General features: G+C 41.2%; 1 protein-coding gene across 1 annotated transcript; it reads right to left on the bottom strand.

The window, feature by feature from the left end:
• Positions 1-16,773: 16,773 nt before the first annotated feature.
• Positions 16,774-23,712, bottom strand: and1 (actinodin1). Its single transcript, XM_034862662.1, has 8 exons — positions 23,449-23,712; positions 22,783-22,877; positions 20,158-20,202; positions 19,690-19,835; positions 19,034-19,447; positions 18,357-18,611; positions 17,210-18,245; positions 16,774-17,159 (listed from the first exon to the last, which is right to left on the bottom strand). The coding sequence occupies exons 2-7, from the start codon at positions 22,853-22,855 to the stop codon at positions 17,250-17,252; spliced, it is 1,929 nt and encodes a 642-aa protein (XP_034718553.1). The 5' UTR covers positions 22,856-22,877; positions 23,449-23,712; the 3' UTR covers positions 16,774-17,159; positions 17,210-17,249.
• Between the last annotated feature and the right edge of the window lie 1,096 nt (positions 23,713-24,808).

Genomic DNA, 24,808 nt, shown 5'->3' with positions numbered 1-24,808 from the left:
TAGCTTAGATGCTTACCATCTGTGAACATCTTGGCAAACACCCAATGAACAGGCCTGTAGATAATAAATTTGCAGAGTAGTGTTGTCACCGGGACACCGGGATAATGAGCCTTTTTTTGCAACACAGAAGAACTTGTGAACAAAGCCAATACACCTACTGCCAACTGTGTACACATTGCTGCAACAACGTAATAGTGCAGAATATGTTATGAAACAGGCTGAGCTACAGTATGTGGATACATTGAAATTGGCTAAAAGCAGGCAATCAGTGACTCCCTCAGTGACTGATGTGTTCAGCTACACATACCCACAACCACAATGTTCCTGCCACATTTTCAGACTCTCACTCCACTCTTTCAACAACTGGGAGAAACTTTAGAAAGTCTCCTGAGCCCTTCATTCCCATTTCTTTGCCATCTCCTGTACAGTGTTTGGCATCTTTTAGTGGTGCCTTATATTATCCAGTGCTTTTTTAGAGCTTATTATAAGCACCTTCCATCTTTCCATTAACTAATGCACTGCCATTGAGTGGCCCCAACCTGCACCTACACTCAGCCATGTTTCAAACTGAAGCTGCTTGCTCAAAAAGTCTATTACCACAGTACTGGGGCCCAACACAAGTTCTGTCTGCTTCCCCCTGCAGTCACCCAGTTGGTTGGTTTCCGAGGTGGTTTTTAACCCCCGCTGTACCCATGGCATAGAGTCAATGAAGAAGTATGAACCAGCCCTTTTGGATGATTCTTGGAATGAGGTTGCAGCTATTTAAGAATCACTTCTATTATTTCTTGATTCTTTTGCACACTGTGTAATTCAAAAGAAACACAACACTTCAGACTTGTGCTGTGTTGAAAGGTCCACCCTTGACATCTTGTCTAAGATAAATCATTTAAAATGACAATGATTGTAAAGAATGTCAATTAAACAAAAATGTCCTTTGTAGAATTTGGCTCTCAATTTCTAAAACAAAAGTATGTCTTTGGTCAGCAAATCTCTTTCTGTCTCACTGTCAATCCTTCCTCTTTTTTGTAGTGGCTATGTGCTGCTTGTGTCTAATCACAAGACTTCCTTCATTCACTCATTTTGTGTTTGTCAGAGCTCCCAAAGGACATGTCAAAGGCATGTTTGAGTAAACAGAGTATTTATCACAGCAAACTACACACTCTTTCAAACATATACACACACACACACACACACACACACACACACACACACACACACACACACACACGCGGCGCTACAAGTCACCTTTATCCTCTCAATTTTGTAGCTGATCTCAACAACGGACAACACACATGCTGCTGCTCATCCTCTCACCTTGTAAAAATGTTCTCCCCAAAATCCTTGACTTTGCTTGGTCCTGCTTGAATGTGGCTCCCGCCCTCTCTCTTTGCCCTTTTCACTCTTTATGCTTGTCTCAACCGTTTGGTGACACTGTGTAACCTGGATACACAGAAATGGTGCGGAGATAAAAATATATGTATCCAGGAATGAAAAATGTAAAAAGATAACAAATACAGCAACAAAAAGCTTCAGTACTAAAAGAAAAGCAAAATACAATAATTAGGCCGGAAAGCTGACAGAAATAAAAATGTATAAATACAATATGTATTGGCTAGCGACTCAACATATGTTTGCATGTTCTAGGGTCACTAACGCATCCTTTGCATAACTTTCTCATTTCACAGAAAACACAATTGAGATTGAGGTTACAGCTTAGACGCTTACCATCTTTGAACATTTTGGCCACCAATGAACCAGCCTATAGATAACAAATATACAGAGTAGTGTTGTCACCGGAACCACATAATAAGCCTTTTTTTTTGCTAGATGGATGAACTTGTGAACACAGGCAGTACACCTACTGCCAACTGTGTGATTGTACACATTGCTGCAACAAAGTGATAGTACAGAACATGTTATGAAACAGGCTGAGCTGCAGTTTGTGGATGAAGTGAAAATGGTTGAAAAGCAGGTAAACGGTGACTCCCTCCAACACTGATGTGTTCAGCTACACATACCCACACCCACCTCCAACACTGATGTGTTTAGCTACACATACCCACACCCGCAATGTTCCTGCCACAACATTTTTAGACTCTAACTCCACTCTTTTAACAACTGGGAGAAACTTTAGAAAGTCTCCTGAGCCCTTCATCCCCACTTCTTTGCTCCTGTACCCTGTTTGGCATCTTCCACTTGTCACTTATGTCATCCAATGCTTCTCTAGAGGTTATTATTAGAAGCACCTTCTTCACAGGTCTCACTCATTACCTGGATTATATATCTTTAGTGACGTCTGGTGTTGGCAGCATCCTGCTTTTCTGCCCCTTTGACTGGGAAGAAAAGTTGTTCCGCACTGATGGCGAGCAGCAGGCCAGATTTTAGCTCCTCCCACCACACACTGTGCTACTTGGATGATGACCACCATGGTGAAGGCTAGCAATGAGATGGTGCATCTACTGGGACAAACGCCCTGCAACTTAAGAAAACATATGCAAGTGGACAAAACACAAGCAAATAAAAAACTTGAATAATTTGACATGTGCACAGCATTCAAACACGCTGCAAATACACACAACACAACCAAATACATAAACACGCCGCAAACATTGAAACGATGCAAAAAGAAAAATATACAAACTCCAAAACAAGAAGCAAGGCAAAAAGAAAAGCAGATGCACCAAAATAAACACTGCATCCAGATTACACAACGGAAGTTCTCCAGGGTTCCCTGAGGGAGAACAGCTTGATCTTTGACCCCATGGGAAGAGAGAGAGAGAGAGAGAGAGAGAGAGAGAGAGAGAGAGTGAGAGAGCCAGGACATGTTCGAATGTTCACAACGGTGTGAAACGTGTGCTACTGCAAGTATTAACTCCATGTTTGCGATATGTTTTCTCTCATTTGGTTGATGTGTCTTGGCTCAGGTCACAGGTGATACTCAATCAGCAGAGATGTGTCTCTGAACTTGTGGTAATAAAACGTTTAAACTGCATCAGCGTTTAACTTTGACGTTTGTTTAAGCTATATTACATGAGAGGGGTGAATTTTGAGGTCCGAAAGGCGCATCACTGAAGTTTAGGCCTCCTCAGTGTAATATTGTGATTATTCAACAGTCAACAAAATAAGTGATCAATCTGTATTCATATTGTGGATAAATTCACTCTTCAAATAAAAACAAAACAAGAACAGACAGGATTTTTAGTTCCTCACTGTAAGCCATTCATTGAGCTACTGCTTTGTAGAGACTGTGGGATTTATCAAACTGAATAAATCCCACCCCGACATATCAACACAAAACTGCTAACTCCATTGTGATGTAAGCAAGACATCTGCTAAAAAATGTATTATATTCATCAGCATGATTGCCGTACTGTTGAGTTCAAAAACCTCTTACACCAAATTACAAAGACAAAGTGGGCCAGACGCAAGCTTTTATTTTGAAAAGTCAAAACTTCGGGATGCCATCGGCAGGGAGTGCATGACATGGGAGCATAGACTATATATTAATAATAATGTTAATTTACTATACAGTTTACAGACTGGAGCCATGAGACGTGAGGTTTCCAGGATGCAACAAAAAGGCAGAGCGTCCTCTCCCTGTGGGGTCGAAGATCAAGCTGTTCCACTTAGCGCTCCCTCTAGAGGCCTGTGAAGACTGTCGGCCACTGTATGCATCCCGCCATGGTGCCTACTTCCAGATGTTGCCATGGTGTGGTGTTGGAAACAGTTAATACAATTTCTTCCTGTTTTATTTTCAACATTCTGATTTTATCAATGGTCAAGGGACAGTTTGCAGTTGGTGATCAACATGAGTTGACAATCTCTGTGAGAGAGATTTACTTTGACTCTGCAAGAGAATCCACTGACAATTCCATTGAAAAGATATTTGGGTTTAATTTTGTATTGTGTTGAAATACTGATGTGACTAAGCTGTTAAATGTGATTTATTTTTAGTTAGAGTGAAATCTAGGTATCACTCCACCAAAATGTAGGCCTAAAGGCTGTTTTCAATAAAAAGGCTGTGATTAATCTGAAAATGCTGCACAAATGAACACTGGTGTCTATTGTCCATCTTATGTAAAGATTTAAATGATTGTTTTTGCTTTGCACTCCTTCACTTTGTCTTTTCAATAAGGGTAAAATGTGAAGGGCCCCAGGAGAGAAGAAGAGCAGCCCCAGGAGAGAAGAAGAGGGGCCATCTGTAGGCATCGTAGCTCCAGATTGCACAGCTTCATGGCCAAACATGGAAAGTTTGTAAAGCACACACAGAAAGAGGTGCACAGGCTTACTTAGTCATACACATTTTATTCGAAGGGGCTTTTTCAAGCCAGGCAAATGGCTTCTCCACTTCCTTGCCCCTTCAGATTTATTATTCAGAGCATTCTATTAATTTGCTTTAATTTAATGTGAAAGAGGAGACACGCAGAGAGGGAGGAAGAGCAGATTCCTACTTCTGTTCACTGCTAGATGGAATGAAGTATGGAAACCAATTACCAAACTGGATTTAACAACTAAACAAAACATTGTACATGAACACACATATGTCTGATATGGTTTAAAAAGTGATTCATATTTAATCAGACTGGCTGTTAGCGATGGATGTGCACCCTTCGAGCAGTCGGATGATGAATGAGTGCTTCAGGCGAAGGATAGTAAGATAAACACCAGAGCATTGCCAAGACGACAGTAGAAGTCGGGGACATATATCACGCCAAGGTTGCCATGTCAACCTGCCACCGGATGTTGTCAGGCGACCGCTTTGCACCGCTCGCCTCAGAGAGCCATGGCCCTCAAACAACATTAAAAACATCTAATCACCAAGTTACACAACAACAAGAGGAGGAAAAACAAAAGGGGGGAACTTTTTAAGTAAGTGGGTGTGTGTGTGTTTGACATCTGGCCTTAAAAACTCAAACAGTTTCTTGGTTTGTTTTTTCAAGACCTAACAACCAGATTAACCATTTTCCCCCACAGGGAAAATAAACAAATAACATTTGCATACAGTAATACTATATGTGGGTCCTAATTTTCAAATATATCTGAGTAATTAATAGTAACTTCCATGTAAATGTGGTATGAAATTATTTCATGGGTTTTTGTCTCTGGGCGACCCTGCTTCACAATGACAAGGTCCCCCCACCCTGCCTCTTCTCCTGTCTTACACTTTTCTCTCATTTGTCTTTGTAAGAACAGTTTCTCTGTTTGCTCAGGGAACAAGAACAACCTTAATGACTGAAAGAGAAAAGATCCTCGGTCTTCTGCAAAAAAATAAAACCCATCTACATGCAGTAGTATGTCAAATATTATGCAATGTGGAAAAAATACTACATTAAATAAATTGAGCAGATTACTGTCTCTATTCTTTTAAATAAGTAGCAAGTGTGATCATGGTGTGTTTAGTTGGGTAAGTTGTGGTATGATAAGGTGGATATCAGCCTGCGGATGAGCTGTGACTTTGTTGTCCTCTCTTTTAATCCCGCACCATGGGGCCAGAACAAAAAGCTCTGACAAAGATGAGAGACAGCATGGTCCTTGGTGAGACAGGGTGACCAATTCAAGAGGAGGGGTTCAATGGTTACACATTATGCAACACTGTTACCTGCATGGCAAGAGCAGCATGTTTCAAGAGCAGCAGCAGCAGCAGTTCCAGTCCTCCGTCAGCGTTTTAACACAGGATGTGTGGAGGCACTAGCCTGCATGCCAGCCAAGTTTAGCCTCGCCCACAACATTTGAGGTCTGGACTTGATCCATTGTGGAGCAACTATGCTCAAACCAGAGCGGTTCGGACCAATCAAATTGTCAAGGCGGGCAATGATGGAGAGATGATCAACAGTAATGTAATCCCCCACGTCACCAAAGAGCGCTTGGGTTGAATTTGTTTACACCAAAGATAGCTGCCGCTTGAGATTTTTTAGATGTTTGTTTCTGCCGTTGCGTCTGTTACACAGTGGGGTTCAGACGTTTGGGCACCCCAAGTAAAAATTTGTATTAATGTGCCTAAAAAAGCCAAGAAAATATGGAAAAATCTCCAAAAGGCATCAAATGACGGATTAGAAATTTGTACAATACGTCACGAAACGTTAGATTTTATTTCCATCATTTACACTTTAAAAATAACAGAAAACAATAAAATGGCATCTGCAAAAGTTTGGGCACCCTGCAGAGTTTCTAGCATGCACTGCCCCCTTTGGAAAGCTGAGACCTGACAGTGCCATGGATTGTTCTCAGTCATCATCTGGAAAGACCAGGTGATGTCAATCTTAAGGTATTAAATGCCCAGACTCATCTGACCTTGGCCCAACAATCAGCACCATGGCTTCTTCTAAGCCGTTGTCTAGAAAACTGAAACTGAAAATAGTTGACGCTCACAAAGCAAGAGAAGGCTATGAGAAAATAGCAAAGGGTTTTCAGATGCAAATATCCTCTGTACGGAATGTAATTAAGAAATGGCAGTCATCAGGAACAGTGGAGGTTAAAGCAAGATCTGGAAGACCAAAAAAAATATCAGACAGAACAGCTTGCAGGATTGTAAGAAAAGTCCAAACCCACGTTTGACTGCACGATCCATCCAGAAAGACCTGGCATACTTCGGCATTGTGGTACACCATTCCATTATAAAGAGATACTTGTACAAATATGGTCTTCATCAGAAGAATACCTCTTTTTCTACGTCCTCACTACAAAAATCAGCGTTTGAAGTTTGCAAATGAACATATAGACAAGCCTGATGCAATGTGAAAACAAGTTCTGTGGACCGATGAGGGTAAAATAGAACTTTTTGGCTGGAAGGACCAAAGGTACGTTTGGAGAAGAAAGGACACAGACTTTAATGAAAAGAACCTCTGTCCAACTGTTAAGCATGGGGGGTGGATCAATCATGCTTTGGGCTTGTCTTGCAGTCAGTGGCACAGGGAACTTTTCAAGAGTAGAAGGAAAAATGGATTCAATAAAATTTTAGCAAATTTTGGACGCTAACTTGATGTCATCTGTGGAAAAAGCTGAAGTTAAAGAGAGGATGGCTTCTACAAATGGATAATGATCCTAAACACACCTCAAAATCCACGGTCGATTGCATCAAGAGGTGTAAACTGAAGGTTTTGCCATGGCCTTCACAATCTACTGACCTCAACATAATTGAAAATCTATGGATAGACCTTGAAAGAGCAGTGCGTGACAGACAGCCCAGAAATCTCAAAGAACTGGAATGGGTGAAGATACCTCAAACAAGAATTGAAAGACTCTTGGCTGGCTACAAGAAGCGTTTACAAGCTGTGATACTTTCCAAAGGGGGCAGTACAAGGTATTAACTCTGCAAGGTGTCCAAACTTTTGCGGACGCCATTTTTTTGTTTTCTGTTATTTTGAAATTGTAAATGATGGAAATATAAATGTTCCTTTGTGTGACATATAATAGGAATGTCTAATCGGTCATTTGATGCATGTTGTAAATTTTTCTTGGCTTCTTCATGCACATTAATACAAATCTTTACTTGGAGTGCCTAAACTTTCGAACCCCAATGTATATAGTATATTAGTGTGTATAATTTGTTTGGTCGTTTTGTATGTTTAAGCGCATTGTGAGCAACGATGTTCCAAAGAAAGATTCCTCGTATGTGTCCTCATACCTGGCAAATAAAACTGATTCTGAGATATCTGTCAGTTAAAGTCATGCATCATCGATTTCCTAGGTTTGCCAAGGTTTCCAGAAATTCCTTTTTTTAAATTTGATCCCCACAAAACACTTACTTCAAAGTCAAACCAGATATTTGGATTTTTCATTCATCTGAATATAGCAGTTAACAAGACGTGAAGTCTTGTGACTCCTTAAACCTGATGGCAAAGAGCTTTACCAGGGGGTTGATTTACACACAGAGGTGCACAATGTACACACACTCTTTCAGAAGTGTCAGCAGAGTTTCTTTTGAAACCCTTTAATCCACGAACATCCATGTTCGACACTTTTTCTTGTCAGCTCTAGTTGAAAAATAGATAAAATCTTTTAGATCTAAAATTAAATCAGTTATTACCCATAAATGAGATTTTGAGGTAGAAGCTCACTGTTTAACTTTAACAATTCCACTACAAAGTACCCCAAAGTTACAACAACAGAAAATGTGCACCAGTCAAAGGCTCTGTGTTCAAAATGACCTAAACTCTTTGAAACTGCAGTATGATGTCCTTGATCAAGAGCAAAAGTAAAGTCAGGCTGGTAGAACTCAGGCGACAGGGGGTGACAAAAGATGGAAAAGAATTTGGAATAATATGGGAGGTATTTCCCTTTTAAATCCCCTCATATTAATATTGTGGACCCTTCTTTGGTCTAATCCTGCAGATATATAGCCTGTGTGAATCTGCTGACTCTGTGTTTCTCTGACCTTTCTTTTGCTGTATGGGAACACAGATGAATGTACTGTGATGATGCATGGGGCTCTCAAATCTTCATGTTTACGTAACACACCAACAGCAGTAACAAAAATAATCAGAAATTATGAGAGATTGATGGAAACAACCAACCACTATGGTCTTATTCTTGCTTAGAGACCTGAAAATGATTAGTCCTGTAGACAATAGTAGGCCTACATCAGGTTTCTTCAACTCCAAATTCATGAGGACTATAGTTAACTGCTCCTGAGATCTCTGCAGGGTAAATCCAGACAGCTAGCTAGACTATCTGTCCAATCTGAGTTTTGTGTTGCACGACTAAAACAACTTTTGAACGTACACATGTTGCACCGGAACAAGATCCTTCCTGAGACTATTTTGGGGCAGCCCCGGTGCTCGCGCCCAAGACAATTGTGATTGGTTTCAAGATGCCAATAAACCCGAGCATGTTTCTCTCCCATCCCGGAATACTATGTGGACCAGCCAGACATTCCTCCGCAGCGCTTTGGAGGAAGATCTGGCAACGTGAGACTGGGATAAACCTTACCTAGTATGCGCCACCCCAAGAATAAGCAGCCATATCTCCCAAACGCGTTTAACTGCCACTGCCAGCTTGTTACTGTTTTGCCTGCATCACAACGCCCTGATTAAGGAAAAGGTCGATGACAGCTTTTTGTGGGATTGAGCCAGATGAACCATTTAACTCAGAGGGACTCTCTTACCAGACTTTTTGATTTGGAAGTTAATCTAGCTTTTTTGCACAACTGCGCATGCAACACACAGAAGCCATATTTTGAATTTACTTGATTCACTCCCACTTGCAAATTGAGTTAACCCGTTCCTCTATACTTTAGGAATCATTCAAAAAAGAATGACGCATTTGTGAATCTAACATCATTAAATCACATTGCAAGATAGAGCACAGTCATGGCAGAGGTTTGCGCTCCTTGAGCGCCCTTCTAGTTAACATTAGTTCAACAAAAAAATATAAACTCAAAATTCACTTACTGGAAACTACTAGAGATTTCATCATTCATGGTTGGAGATTTCTCCGTACAGTTTCCAGTAAGCAATGCTTCTGCTGAGTATTGATTGTCAAATGACTGAGAGATGTTGTTAGGACATTTCATGTCGATTAGATTTCTTGCCACAAACCAGAACACTATTCTCAGTTTACATCTCTTACAAAATATACAATTTAACCTCTCCGATCAACTACTGCTGCCTGCCTGCCTGCTTTCCTGTGACATAGTGTCTTTTGTTGTTATCACATCCAGTCTGATGGACAGAAAGGTTTTGACAAGCTGAAAATGTTAAAAACTGATATAGATTTTTTTTTTTTTAAGGGATATCATCTATACAGCCTATATAAATATGTAGGCCTTTATCATTGTTTGAAAAAGCCTTTAAACCAAAACATGTTACCACTCTATTGCACTTGAACTGGGTTTTGTTGGCATCCATGTTGCTGCAGTCTGACTAGGCTAAAAATCAAGACACTTCAAAACACATCTAGATAGATATTAGACATTATTGTGGGTTTTGTCAGTATAATAATGGACTAGTGTGGCTTCAAAATCTCCAAAATGTGCCGTGAGGAACGTCTGCTCCCATTTATCCAAATAAAGTTGAATCTCTGTCAGGAAACTGACATGCGAAATCCCCTGCTATTTAGAGGACAAAGGAACACAAGGGTGAATATCTGGTGACTTCAGAGTTACATGATCAAAATGGTTGGGTTAATGAACATGAAGGCATTGCTACATTGTTGTTCTATTGAAAGTTATGCTGCAATATACACTCTCCTGAATTTAGGAAAGTGTTGAAAGTGTTGACAGAGTTTCCATTGAGACTCAGGCCACTATTAGCAAATGAATGTGGTATGTAAATATAACAACTAATGACAGGACAGAGGTGTAATTATGTAATTAGTTTGACAGTGTGATCTATTGTTAGTCTTTGGTAAATAATCAGCCTTGACAGCAGTGACGGATGTCCACCTTATCTTCTTCTGTACATTGGCAGCCACAAGAGGGGGGTGGGTGTGGGTGTGTGTGTGTGTGTGTGTGTGGGTGTGTGTGTGGGTGTGTGTGTGTGGGGGGGTTTATGTTTAGCTGCATTTGTGGGGACCAAAAACTGTGAATACAGTATACTTATGTGGACCTGACAGCTTTCTGGGGACAAAATGCTGGTCCCCATAACGTTAAAGGGCTTTTTGAGGAATAAGACTTGGTTTTAGGAGTAGGGTTAGAGTTAGGTTATGGTTAGGGTAAGGGTAAGGGTTAAGGTTATGCATTTAGGTTTGATGGTTAAGGTAAGGGTTTGGGGCTAGGGAATGCATTATGTCAATGACTGGTCCCCACAAAGATCCAGACACAACTGTGTGTGTGTGTGTGTGTGTGTGTGTGTGTGTGTGTGTGTGTGTGTGTGTGTGTGTGTGTGTGTAGGAGGTATGACTTTGTGAGCAGCTGGAGGCAGACTGACTCAGATATATTTAGGAGTGACAAACTCTTTCTCTGTCACACACACAAAACAGATGAGACCACATGCCATTGATCACTTTCTTCACTTGGAGTTTGTCTCACGCAGTTTTCTCTTTGATTTGTTTAAAGTTATTCTCTTTTCACTTGCAGGAGTCCAAGAACATTTCATTTTTTTATGATCTGTGTCTCATTCTCTCTCTTGAAATCCCTGCATTGTTTAAACCTTTTTCTCCGTGGTTCAAGGTGTATCCTGAAGAAAGCTGCTACTGAGTTTTTTTCTGCATATTGAATTTAAAATTTCCAAATGGAGTCACAGAAGCAGGGTGTAATTTTAATCAGTTTTGCTCTCCTTAAGTCTTCTCACTGAGACTCCATGCTGCCCCCCTGTGTTCAATAACAGATACAGAATTCAAATTCTGCATCTAAAGAGGGTCAACCAAAATCACAGAATTGTTTTCTTTTCTTTTATCGACCTGTTCTTTTTTTATGCTTTATTTTTTGGAAGGTCACAAATGGTTTGCAAATGTATTATAGAGGACATTACAGTCAATACTTTAGGTCAATGACGTTTTAGCATTAGTCACTGAATCATATTAAAGTTAAGAATAAAGGTACTTTATCAGTGTTTGCCTGTGAGGATCTCCATTGGACTTAAAGTTGGAGCAATTTAATCTTCTGTAAAAAAGCTGACTAAAAACGTTTGAATATGTTTTGTTTGTCTGTGCTCACTTTCTTACATTTTGAAGATTAACTGCAGGCAGTCTCACATTATCATAAAGTTTATTTTAAAAAGACACAATGTCCATAGAGAAAAATAGACAACAGATAAAAGACTTTGAAGAAGACAGACGATGAGCAGACAGGAAGGAAACATTAATGTTCAGTCATGACTATACTGTTAACATTATGTCTGAGCAAATTTAAGGTAACTCAGGGGTTTTCCACTAGGCAAAAGGAAAACAAACACTATTCAAAGAGGGCAACAGTAAAAGTCAAGATGAAAACATTGTAGTCAGCATGTTTAATCTGCAAATGTTTTTTAGTAAAAGAGTGGACAGACATGATATCAACAAAGACTCCGCATTTCAATGGTTCAGAAAGTCTCAAAATGCACACTATCAATCATTACACAAAACAGCCCCTTTCAGCATAATATATATTATATTACTGGATTATAATCTTTGATGCATTAACCATCCAGTCCAGTCCATTTATTTATACAGCACATTTAAAACAACCAGAGTTGACCAACTTGTTGAAGAAATTGGACTGGACAAGTACCATCAAAGCAAAAGAAGTCATAACATAACACAAAAATAGCAATGATAGCAAGAAAAATACAGTGCATGTAAGAATAAAAGAATCTTAAAATAATAATTGAAATAAAAAATAAATTAAAAGAAATATTATAAAAATCCTAAAAAACCTAAGTGGAACCAAAGACCGTTAAATACAGATATGTCTTGAGATGTGTTTTAAAGTGACCAATGGAGGGGGAACATCTGACACAGAGTGGAAGAGTATTCCAAAGCTTTGGAGCAGCCACACAAAAGGCCCAATCTCCCATACCCACTAACCTTGATCGAGGATCAGTTGAAAACAATTGATCCGAGGATCTAAGAGGCCTGGAATTGGAATTGGGCATGCAATTCTGAAACATACTGGAGAGCCTGACCATGAATGGCTTCAAAACAAATAAGAGTCTTAAAAGCAATCCTGCATTTAATAGATAGCCAATGCAGGGATGCTAGAATTGCTGTGATGTTTTCTCATTTCCTTTCCAGTCAGAAGTCTCGTTGCGGCATTTTGCACCAGCTGCAGGCGAGGAAAAAGAGGACTGGCCAACACCCAGGTACAGTGAGTTGCAATGATCAAGTCTGGAAGAGACAGTCTTCATGTCATCCGAAGACAAGATGGCCTTCAGTTAAGCAATATTCCTGAGTTGAAAAAAAGCAGTTTTTCACTACTGAATTGATCTGCTTCTCAAAGCAAAGTGATGAATCAAAGATGACACCAAGATTTCTGGCATGGGCGTGCATGTTAAGAGATAGCATACCCAGGTGGCTAGCGATGCTCGCTGTATCGTTAGGGGGACCAAAAAGAATGACCTCTGTTTTGGAGTCAATAAATTGTAGGTAGTTTGTGGAGATGATTTGAAACAAGGTGTAGAACCTAATACAATGATGGTCAGATGCACCCAAATCCTTCACAGTCCACCCCCTGTTTGGAAAGAAAATTCAGTTAGAAATAAAGAATTCTGTTTGGGATGGCGGTAGACAGTTACACAAAGGCTTTGTCCTTCATGTTTTAAACATTAAAAAAAACTTAAAACTGGTATACATAAGTATTTGTACCAATAGGAATGCACAGGTGGCATTTTTTTTAAATGACAGCAATGTCTCCTCCACGGCCACTAAGCCTGGATAAGTTAAAGACCCTAATATGTTTTAACCCTAATATTGGTGTAAGTAGGACAGGAGTCTCTATCTGTGACAACAGTCTGAATGGGAAGATGGAGCGGTGGTGGTGTTGAAGGAGGACTCAAGGGGCGGTTAGTGCTGCGAACAGTGTCCTGAGTTGATGCCAGAGAGGTAGAAAGGGATTCAAAGGTGTGTGTGTGTGTTTTGTAAATAGTCAGTTATGGTGAGGCCTGCACCTCACCTGCTGGATGTTGGCGGCTAGCATTTGTGAGCCTAGCTTGTTTGGATGAATATCAATCCCTAAAGAGATTAAGGGCATTTTCACTGCTACCTCATTTGTTTCGGACTTTTTGACTTTTCAGTTGGGTCCAAACCAACATGTGTTGGAAAAAAGGGGCCTCCTACCATTGTCCTGTATCAAAAGACCAAATTTAGGTCAGATCAAAATAGGTGGTCTTGGTCCGGATCAAACTGAAACATGGTCTGGTTCATTTTAGTGTGAAAGAATTTATTGGATTGTTTGGACTTTCGGACCAAATACAAGAAGCTTTGGCAGACCCTCCTTGTGTTAGAACACTGGGGAAACTCCTTTTAAGGATTAGCTCGTGCTTAGGGTGTAGGGTACATGTGAGGGTGAGTGACAGTGAAAACCAAAATGAGAGCGTGGCGTTGAATGCCCTCAGAGCAGCCAGTTAAAAAAAACTCCCGACACAGAGAGAGGATACGCAAGCCTATCTACAAACCAATCAATTAAGTATCTGGAGACGCAGCTCATGTATGTGATGACTGTAGGATGTAGTTTTGTCACGTATATATCTTTTAACGCGCTTGCATAACTACAGTGTAAAACCAAATCATACAGAATTGAATGTAAACAATGTAACAAAACATGAACCTTGGTCCGGGCCTTGGTTCAGACTTTCAGGTGTGAAAGCCCTAACATTGTCAATGAAACAAACATTGCGTGCCCCACATGCAGACTGAAGCCAGTTGTGAAGGCTAAGGACTCTGCTGAAGAGACCAACACCGCGTTCCAGTGTAGGATTGGGACCTGACATAAAAACAGATTTGCCACATAGTTTAAGAAACTTGAAAAGTTGTCTGAAATAGTTTTTGTTGTCTACCACCACACCTGGGTGGCTGTGGCTCAGTGGTAGAGCGGTTGCCTGCCAATTGGAATGTTGGTGGTTCAATCCCCGCCCCTGCAGTCATTGTCGAAGTGTCCTTGGGCAAGACACTGAACCCCGAGCTGCCCCCGGTGCTGCGCATCGGAGTGTGAATGTGTGTGAATGTTTATCTGATGAGCAGGTGGCACCTTGTACGGCAGCCCCGGCCACAGTGTATGAATGTGTGTGAATGGTGAATGTTCCCTGTAGATGTAAAAGTGCTTTGAGCAGTTGTTAAGACTGGAAAAGCGCTATATAAATACAGCACATTTACATTTACATTTACCACTGTAGCCAACAACTGTATTGTTGATTCCCACATGTCGGGAGTGAAGGCAAGAGATTCCAGAGTTTTTCCCGGATGACAGTGACCGTGGCAATGGGGAGGCAGTGGGTAGCTGCACGAAGAAACGTACGCTCCTGATAATGGAATCTCCATCAATCAATGTGGCAGGGAAAATAACCGGATGAGGGGATGGAGACTGGGTTCTGGTTGCACTATTAGTTTTCCGAACAGGGAGGTGTAGTGGTGGCTAATGTGCAAGTATACGCCTGGCAGGACTGGGGCGGCCACCGGTGGTGAGTGTGCATCCTGGCCCCCGCTATCTGCAGCAATGGCACCAGTACCAGCATTGACCAATAGTAGCCATGGAATGATGGCATTACTGTCCGAGACCAAAGTTTTTGATAAGTGAGGAGATGATAGGCGCACCTGGACACCAAGAGTAGACAGTTGCATACACAAGATGTGCTTCGCATGGGCAGAGGTGACCAATGTAAAGCCTTCAATCATCCTGTAGTTTTCCTGGATTTCGGTCTCCAGGCTGTGAATATTATCCTTCCTTTGTGAGTAAGTTTAGTCTTAACACATTTACACAGTTAGCTACAACCAAATAGCGCCTGCATGTAGCATTCATTCATTTTCATCAGCTGAAGTAAAGTTGGAGCCCAAAATCTCGAAGTTTTTTTTAAGCCTTTATCTTTAGTTGTTTTAGAAAGTCATTTGCTGACAGATTTGATCTTTTTCCATATCTATCTTAACTGCCTGAAAGGTTGGGTTGACATTTCCGGGACGGCACAACCTTTATCTCAGATAATGAAATAGAGGACTTACCTTATAAAAACTTGGTATTTTACATCCTCTTACTTCTAAACCTACTATAATAGGTTCATAACCAAAAAACACTTTTTCTAAATCCATTTGTAGCTGCCCAATTTGATTAATTATATCATTTTAGAGGATTCAAAATAAGTACCCCAATGGAGAGGCAGATTCTGCTTTAACAGTGCATGAAAGAAATTGTGTTGTTTTACAATTACTGAGGTGATCCAATTAAGCATTTAGTAGTTCGATCTAATAAAGTTGATTAGGTAAATACAAATTTATGTATCCCTTTTATTTATAAATTTTATGCCTGTCAACCAGTTGACTGCAGGTAACAAGTGATATTTTTTTCAGTGGCCATGATCAGCTGCCTCCAACTAAAGAAACAAGAAAACAACAAGAAACAAATGAGCATAACCTGTTGAAACACCAACCACAACTTCACCCTCTCACCATGTCTCCTGACAGAATTTTTTTTTCTCTCTGCTATAAGGACTAATGACAGAGCTGATAACTATGATGGATTCTTCAAAAGGCAGCTAAAGTCTGTAACTGTCTTAGCACTACAAGAGCTTCCCTGCGGACCTGAGTGGCTGTTGCTGCTGTAGACGTGTCAAGCATCAGCATGAAGAGGGTCACAGAGCAGTGTGTTGGAGCTGGAGAAAACAACCAGCATGACAACACATTAAGTCAGAGAAGCGTAAGACAAGGGCAGTGAAACCCCTTTGTATTTATGTTCCTCCTGTGTCTTTTATTGCACTGATCGGGCTCCTAATTTCGTTGTATTTATTACAATGACAATAAGGCCAGGTCAAATAATAGGTTTGATTCATGAATAATATTTGCCTCAACTGTGATTCATTACCTCCCAATTAGCAAATATGAGCATGCCATTGACCTAAACCAAGATATTAATATTATGTTAGCATTGTAATATTAGCAATTAGCTCATTACAGCCTCACAGCGCTGCAAGCATGGCTGTAGAGTCTGTAGTCTAGAGTCTTTGCATTATTAAGTCTGTCACATTTGAGTCACTTTTATTGAAGTGCAAACTGAATCACTGGAGATCTCTTTAATTATAAAAAGTTAAATAGTGTATATTAATCTACAAATGTAAGAAAAATGAAAACACCCAGGTTTTTGCTTTGGGAATCAGTTGTGTCAGTGTACTACATGGCTGAGTCAAATGGCAGGATTCAGTAAATTAAATGCAAAACCAGCTTTCAAGAGCTTTTTATTAGAACATTCAAAATGAAAAAACTTTACATAACCAATCACTGACAAAAGGTAACGAACAAATTCTAAAACCATTTGGAGAGATGCATACAGAAGCAAAGCTGAGCATTGAGAAGATATTAAACATTCGAGTGGTTTTAGGAAGTATAAATTGGAAAGCAGTAGGCCAAAGCAACAGGTCTAAAACAGCTAAAGACATGAAAACATTGCTGGAACACTCTCGGCTTTCTGAGTGTGCATACTCGCTCATTGGGTCCATAAACTTCTCTCGTGTCCCATATCTGGTCCAGGTAGGATATACTGAGCGCCGCGTGAGAGGATCAGTGGCTCATGGGATTGTGTATTCATGTCCATCTGCATGCATGCGCGCGAGTGTGTGTGTGTGTGTGTGTGTGTGTGTGTGTGTGTGTGTGTGTGTGTGTGTGTGTGTGTGTGTGTGTGTGTGTGTGTAAGCATGTTATTTGTTGCGGTAGTCACCTGCATAGGCTCTGTGATCATCCTGCTCAGGGTACTGGTCTGCATAGCGCCTCAGTATGTCCTGGAGGCTGGGCATACCTTGGGGCTGGTAGGACATGTGAGGCTCCTCCTGGCCACTCTGGTAGGGCTCTGTCTCGTACTGCTCCTGCTGCTCTTGCTGCTGCTCGCTCTCTGCTGCCCCCTGGTTGTGGTCCTCCTCTGCGTGATACTCCGGCTGGGGCTCGGGCTGAGGCTCATATCGGCGCAGGCGGCAGTCTCGGTCGAACTCAGGGTCACAGTGTGGGTTGGAAGGCTCCAGGACTCCGTTTCGGGTGCCATCAGCATTCAGGTGGGGCTCGTATGCCTCGGCCGGGTAGGGGATGTGGCGGTGAACTCCAGAACGAGGCTCGTTGGGCTTCACAGGGTAGCATTCACGATCATAGCCTATGAAGCAGTCATAGCCCTCCTTGGTTTTACCTGGGGGGCCCAGAGGGTGGTGCTCCTCCTGAGCAGGCTCTTCATGATGGGGATTGGAAAAAGGGAACTGCTGCCTGGGGGTGGGAGGGCCGTGGCGATGCATAGCGGCTGCTGCTTCACGGATTGCAGAGAAAGGATCATTGGGGTTGGACTCTGGAGCAGCCTCCATGCGTGGAGCATATGGGTTGTTACCTTGAGCATGGGCCATGAATTGGCGCAGAATGGCATATGGATCATTAGCTGGAGGAGAAACGGGGGCACTAGCCTGCCTGTACATAGCATAGGGGTCAGTGACTCTGTTAGCATTAGCATAAGCATCCCTAAACATGGCATAGGGGTCTGTGTTTTGCGCACCAGAAGGAGCAGCACGAATAGCAGCAGCCTCATCCTTTTCCTCATTTTTGTATGCCTCGGGGGGAGTGGCAAATCGAGTGGCACTAAGAGGGTTGCAGCCATCTTCATAAAGAGGGTTGCAGGATCCAGGTCCAGCAGGGGCCGGAGGGTTAGGGGCACGGGGCGCCTGGAGGAACGCAACACAGTGGAAACAACATAAATCATGATAATCAAGGCATGGATGCAAATGAAAACATTAAAAACAAAAAGCATCTTTCACTATAATGAAAAAGCATACCACAAGGGAGGCAGCGTGGGCACAGCGGGGATCCCGTAGTGGATCACAGTTGGGGTACTGCAGGTACAGACCAGAAGGGGCTTTCTGCACAAGTTTGGGTTTGCAGTTGGGGTCTTTCTTGGGGTCACAGCCGAGATGGGCGTAGGAAGGTAAGGGTCCGGCGGAGGGTCCATACCCGTGGGCCGCTCTCAGGTGGTACTGCAGACACTCCACGTCATCAGAGGCGCAGATACGCAGCAGCTCGGCCTTTTGCTCCTAAAGCATGAAAATAAATGCAGAGATGGTAGCATGTCATTGAGGATAAAACTACATTTACTGTATTTTGTAGTTTAAAGCCATACACATACACTACATGCTGATGTTTGTATGTGATACATCATGTTTAAACTTATTTTGAAAGGATACATTTTGTTTTTTGTCAAAACTTTAAGGCACTCAAGGGAAAACTTTAAAAGTTAGGTTGTTTTTTATTTAGCTCTTTGTTCTCGGAATTGCCATATTGAATCAATTGGAGGAGGGGCACTGCCACACTGTCCTCAAATGTCCAGAGTTTCCCAAATCTACACGTTTGCTTATAGGTACGATTCTTTGCTACAGGTACATCACTCTGCAAAAGCCTAAAGTAAATTGCTAAACCTCAATACACTAATTACTACCTAAAATGTCTGAAAGCATACCTTTGAAAGAAAAGAGACTGCAGATGGAGCATAGTAGTAATACCCTGACTGTGGGTCTTTAGCTTGAGCAGCAGATCGGACATACAGAGGGGCTGGAGCCTTCACTGGTGCCGGGGCGGGGGTCTCAGCTGGGAGTACCAGTGGCAGGTAGGGGCTCTTGCCCTGGACCAAAGCAGCATACAGGCAGTATGCATCCTTGGTGGGGTCACACATTTTCACAGGTGCAGGTTTGGGGGGCTCTGGCTTAGGTGTGGACCTGCTGGTGTAGGAAGAAACGCATTTGGGGTCATCAGAATCGGCACAGGACTTGTAGATCTCCCCCAGGTGGCGCAAGTAGGCCTTGTAGGAGCGACGGCCCTCAGCACGGTTTTTGTTCTGGAGGTAGGCCAGGTAGATGCGGTCCATCTCCTGAACCTGAGAGGGCAGGAGGAGGCGTTAATCGGTTAGCTGAGTAAAGAAACAGTACATTAAAGATGCTAAAGTGCTCCACAGAATTGGGGAACTGCAGAGTTAAATGATAATTATCTGTGGGTTTATCCTTTGACTTTAGTTATCTGACTCAAATGTGAAAATATTGAGCCTTAAAGCATTTTTAAGACCTCTCAAATTGTATCATTGGAATCCATTTGACTGTCCCTTTTTGTGTGTGTACTTACTGCCTCGTGGTTGCCATTGTCAGTGAAGTACTTGTACCAGCCCCAGAAGTCCGAGTTCTGTTTGTACCAGCTGATGTTCCTGCGATTGCGGACCAGCCTCCTGTGTGACTCTGCAGCAGCAGCCCTCTCCTGGATACTTTCCCTTGCTGAGGGCAGAAAAGAAAAGAGAAGGCACTGCTGATCCCAAGGCTTCTAGACTCATTTGGACATCTTGTTCAAATTACCTTTATAAGTTTCTAACAAGACATTCAAGGCTTCAAACGTGTTATATTTGGGGGAAGAAAATTGAATTGCTGCTTTATCACATTAGATATTGATGATGTTCATGCAACATTGAAGCAAGGTGAGATGCAGTGAGACTCTTTAATCAGAAAGTGCTTTCACCCTTGGCAAATTGCTACTGTTTACTCTTTAGAAACAAACACTAACATGCAAGTATATGTTAAGGTACAAAAATAAAATATTTACCATCTCCCTTCAGCTTTTGCAAAATTGGTCCAGCAGACAAGAATGCTACAAAAACAGAAAAGCAAAAACAGAGGTAACATCCAGAAGTTTCTGAAGTCATGATTAAGTCCTGGAAATTGCTTATTCTTTCTATTTTGACCTTTTTTAAATGTGACTGCTGTACATAAGCGATGATATGACATTAAACCTCAAACACTTACAGGCACATATTATTCATTAAACAGCGAAGGAGTAATTGGCTGCGCCTGAAGCGCTGGCAACTGCAACTCTTTGTAGATTTTATAGGTGAGCCTGTAACATGAAACCCCATGCTGTGTTTTCAAAGAGCTGTGTGTGCACACGTAATGTCTATGTATGTGCACTGTGTTCAACTCTGCTCCATGTTTCTTTCATCTCCTCAGGGAAAAGGTGTTAATGCTTTAAAGAAGGAGAGAAGGTTGAGGGAAAGGAGGAAGAACAAGAGGGGAACAGATGACTGGTCTAAAAGAGAGATCCAGGGGGGTTAATTCAGGGTTGTGTGACGTGTATCAGACATGGAAAAACATCAAATTCTTTAAAAAAGAATCAAGAATTTGATGGAAGTAATCAGAAAGATTTCATGCTCACTATAGCATGTAAAGTCACACATGAAGGATAAAAAGCAACAGTCTGCAGAGGAAAAACAAACAAAAACAACAAAGAAGTGACGGTGACCTGAGGTGATAGAGCGATTTGGAGGAGGAGGGTGGGCTAAATGATGCTGTCTCAGTGTATCCGCTGTGTTGTTGTTTTTTTATGATCCTGTAATAAACTGGCTTGCACATCTGGAAATGGCAGCGTTTTAAGAGGGCAGAGGAGGAGGTGATGCTGACAGGTACAACATTTTTACGGGAGCAGGAATGATGAAAGAAACATCTCCTCCTACTACTCCTTTTCCCCTATTAAACCATCACACAGTGCAATTTAAAAAACCTTTTTAAAGGAAAGAGGAGACTGGCCCCACTGTAAATATGCCAATCATCTTCAAGAGAAAACTGGAAACAGGTGGCGGACCAGCACCCTGTCTTCATGTTGAAACAATATAGATGATAAATGAACACCACAGGGTCTGTTAGAGAGCCACATAATCATATACATGAAGCACAGTTGAATTACAATCCCTTTTGTAGCCGGTGTGACGATGACCTCCATGTCCATGAACTGGTGAAGGGCAGAACCCCTGCACAGTCCAACTAACCCCTTAGTCTTGAAATACTGACTGTGAAGCTATAACTCAAGTAACATTTATCAATTAAGAGTTTTAAAGAAGGATGTTTACCAAGCAAACAGAGCAAAAAACAAGATAGGCAGGTGAGATTCTTTTGCCTAGTGAGTACTTTTACTTTTGACACTTTACACTTTTGCTGCCAACACTTTTGTGATTGTTCTCAAGTTGGACTTCTAAAGTAAAGTTAAGTCATCTGAGCACCCGTTCAGCACTGGACGAAAGTTAAAACAATTCACAAAATCCACCCTATTTCTCTACCCATGTGTAGTTATTTTAAGCTTTCTTGGACTCCCAAATGTGTACTGTGTAGCTTTGAAAAGGACACTGATTATGGCATTCATATTGTGGTATTATTAGCTCCATTTCCATAATTCTTGTCAATGACCAGTTGTCATTTTGAATGATGATGAATGAATGAAAATTACTGCATGTTTAAGTTTATCATTTTTCCTTCACAATACTTTTGCTCCAGTATTTTGCAGTTGCATGTATCTGACTAAATTGAGCTTTTCATTTGGAATTCAATGCCTACAAAATGACCATCATTTGGGGATTTTGAGCAAATTTGGGCTGTGTTGTCTTGAAGAATGCACTCAAAATTACATCCAAATAATGCTGTGTCTCTGCTACCATTAAGAGATAATAGCTGACATTTTTCATCAACTCATCCTTGTATTGATCAGGACTTTAAAGATTCATTCTTGGCAGTAGTACAGAGTGGTAATTTGAAATAATCCCCACCAAATGATTCACTCATTCAGTATTATAGTCAGGAAACCTGAAAGATGCTTTTCTGTTTTGTTCTTTGTATGAATGGAAGCGAGAAGTGTTGGCACTTTAGTGTTTTGTTTTTTTGGTTTTGTTTGGCGTGTTTTAATGTACTCTATTGAGATTACAAGTGAAGAAAATTAACATGTACTCAAGTAGTGTACTTGAGTATTTCCATTTCATGCCACCTCATACTTTTTTGTTTAATCGCTGTAGATCCTAGTTGCTTTTGAGATCAAGGTAATAAAACATATAGGTTTATAAAATATGTTTCATTGTTATAAATTAAACTAGAGCTGAAACAGTTAAAGCTATAGAGCGTAGTTTCTGTCTCTCGCACGATGAATTCTGAGTAATGACAACAAAACTGTCGCCGGTCCACCTGATACAAGCCTTCCGTGACTGTGCATTAAGTATTACTTTTGATACTTTAAGTACATTTTCTGACACTACTTAATCCATTGCTGGTGATTACATCGTTTTGCCAGTTTTAATTCACCATGAAAGCCTTGGAAGTTACGCCATACTTTACAGTAGAAATGATCGAGAGGGTGACACACTGACCCTGGTATGTGATACTGTCTGTAATGTCTGATCCCGTCTGTACTCACCTGGTAGCAAAATCACAGCCAGCAGAGTTGCGATGAACACGCCGTCGAAACTGGTTTTCCTCCTTCCAGTCATGACTTCTTCTCCTCCTCCTCTCCTGTCGAAGACCGCAACATACAAAATGATGCTTTACTCCAAAAACATAACCACAACAACCAATGTTAGTGGCTATTTTAAGTTAGTTAGTTAGGGCTAGTCAAATTATTTTTATCCACTATTTGATATTTATATTTTTTCATCCAGCTATTTTCACTAATTCCCCATACAGCTGCATTTTTTAGACACATATCTTAGAAAAACAGCATTCAAAAGACCTTTTTTTTTTACCTCCAATAGTGCAGCAACTCTTACAAACCTTATAAATCCCTGATGTGAGGTCTTAAATGTCCAATCCAATCACAACCTGAGACCCCAGACTTGTGCTAGTTTTCACCTGAAGAGCTGATAAAGTGACCCATGCAGCTTGGAAGTGAACTCTGATCTGGGGGCTTTAAACAAACATGTTGCTACAAGGTCACCTGGCCAGGCTGAAGCTGCTGCTTTTGCCATCGTAAAACAGCACCAGGTGTTGTTCAGCAGTCAAACTTAACTTCAACCTGAACTTAAGAACTTGTAATTACCTAAAAGAAGTGCAGAATCACGAAAGTGTTTGTTTTTGAGTCTCTTACCTGGGGTTATTTTATCTTCTCTCTGCGGATCTAGATGTGGACTCAAATGAAGCCAACTCAGTCCACCTGGGCTTAAACACCAAGTGTGTGTGTTTGTGTGTTTGGGTATGATGGATGTTCCTGGTGCACCCTGTCCCTGTGGCCCTTCTTACACACTGCCCTCTTGAAGAAAAGTGGCAAGGTTTTAAACCAAGCCCGTTCATAAACACTCGCACAGAAAAATGCATGCATGGACCACCTGAGGGGGGTCAAGGACTACCTTAACAAGAGGTGATTGGTTAGATCTTTCTGTAAGTTTCAGCCAACGGCAGGCACCACAATTAAAGACAGGAAAAGAGAAAAGGTGGGAGGGCTTAAAGCAGAGATGGAGACGTGGAGAGATGGGGTATGAGAAGTTATCTCATGTGGGGTTGTTGAATTTAACCTTGATTGATAATTAATTATTTGTCATATTTAAGGTTAGAAATCAGCTTCCTTTCTTTTTTTTAGATGAAACAATCCCTCCCAAGCATAATTAAAAAAACAGAAGACAGAAAGGGGCAGAAACAAGAAAACATCAGGAAATAATGAAGGGGAGCTGAGACGCCACATAAGCACTTCTCAGAGACCCTCAACGAGGGCCAAACCACAGCTTCTGTCTAAACCTGAACACACACGTGCAGGGCCAGCTGGTCTGCACATGAGGAATTTGTTAATCTACAGTTTCCTCCTTAGTTTTAGTGTTCAGGCATGCCAGCTTTGTAAGACACACACACACACACAAAATATTATTAGTGGGTCTCTGAAAAAGCCATATAGCTGTGGGTGTGGATGATGCAATATCAGCATATCTGACTGCATTAGCCTTTAATTGATTTATACCATGCAGTAGTTTTAAGAGTGTCGAGCACGGCTCCTAGGGAGCTTTATTAGATTTATGGAGAAATCAAGATCTGCGTCTTCACACCATAAGTGATTTAAACCACAATAATTGATGTTATCTTAGTGTAGTTTAAAAAGAAGATACATCATTGGCCCCCACATGAACATTGGCTCTTATGCAAGACACAGAGCCTAAACTTAATTTCCCTGTTCATTGTACACTGAGACACATTGTGAATACTTTCTGTAATATGTTTTTATAGGCTTCTATTATAGTTTGGGCTCTGCCCCTTAATTGCAATGTAGGGAAATTGTAAAGACAGTGGAAACTTAACAGTTAAAGATTTTTTGAAAATGCATTATATTTCAAAGTTCAACATTCAAAAAACCTAAGCTTTAGCAATGATGAATGAATCATTTTACAATTGTGGTATTAGCCAGGGGAAATAAAAACTACAGAAATTTCTCATGTGAAATAACCAAAGTTGTTGCGATTTGG

The sequence above is a fragment of the Etheostoma cragini genome, chromosome 22, assembly GCF_013103735.1.
Source record: "Etheostoma cragini isolate CJK2018 chromosome 22, CSU_Ecrag_1.0, whole genome shotgun sequence".
In the NCBI taxonomy this organism is placed as follows: domain Eukaryota; kingdom Metazoa; phylum Chordata; class Actinopteri; order Perciformes; family Percidae; genus Etheostoma; species Etheostoma cragini.
Note: the sequence above shows the minus strand (reverse complement) of the source record. Positions and strands in the feature narration are given on the sequence as shown.

What these genes read in the sequence shown, in the direction of transcription:
- and1 (XM_034862662.1), bottom strand. Translation starts at nt 22,855, where the DNA reads ATGACTGGAAGGAGGAAAACCAGTTTCGACGGCGTGTTCATCGCAACT. An exon ending in CAGTCTCTTTTCTTTCAAAG is followed by an intron (nt 18,612 to 19,033) that starts GTATGCTTTCAG and finishes TTCATGCTTTAG; the next exon opens with GAGCAAAAGGCCGAGCTGCT. An exon ending in CCCACGCTGCCTCCCTTGTG is followed by an intron (nt 18,246 to 18,356) that starts GTATGCTTTTTC and finishes GCGTTCCTCCAG; the next exon opens with GCGCCCCGTGCCCCTAACCC.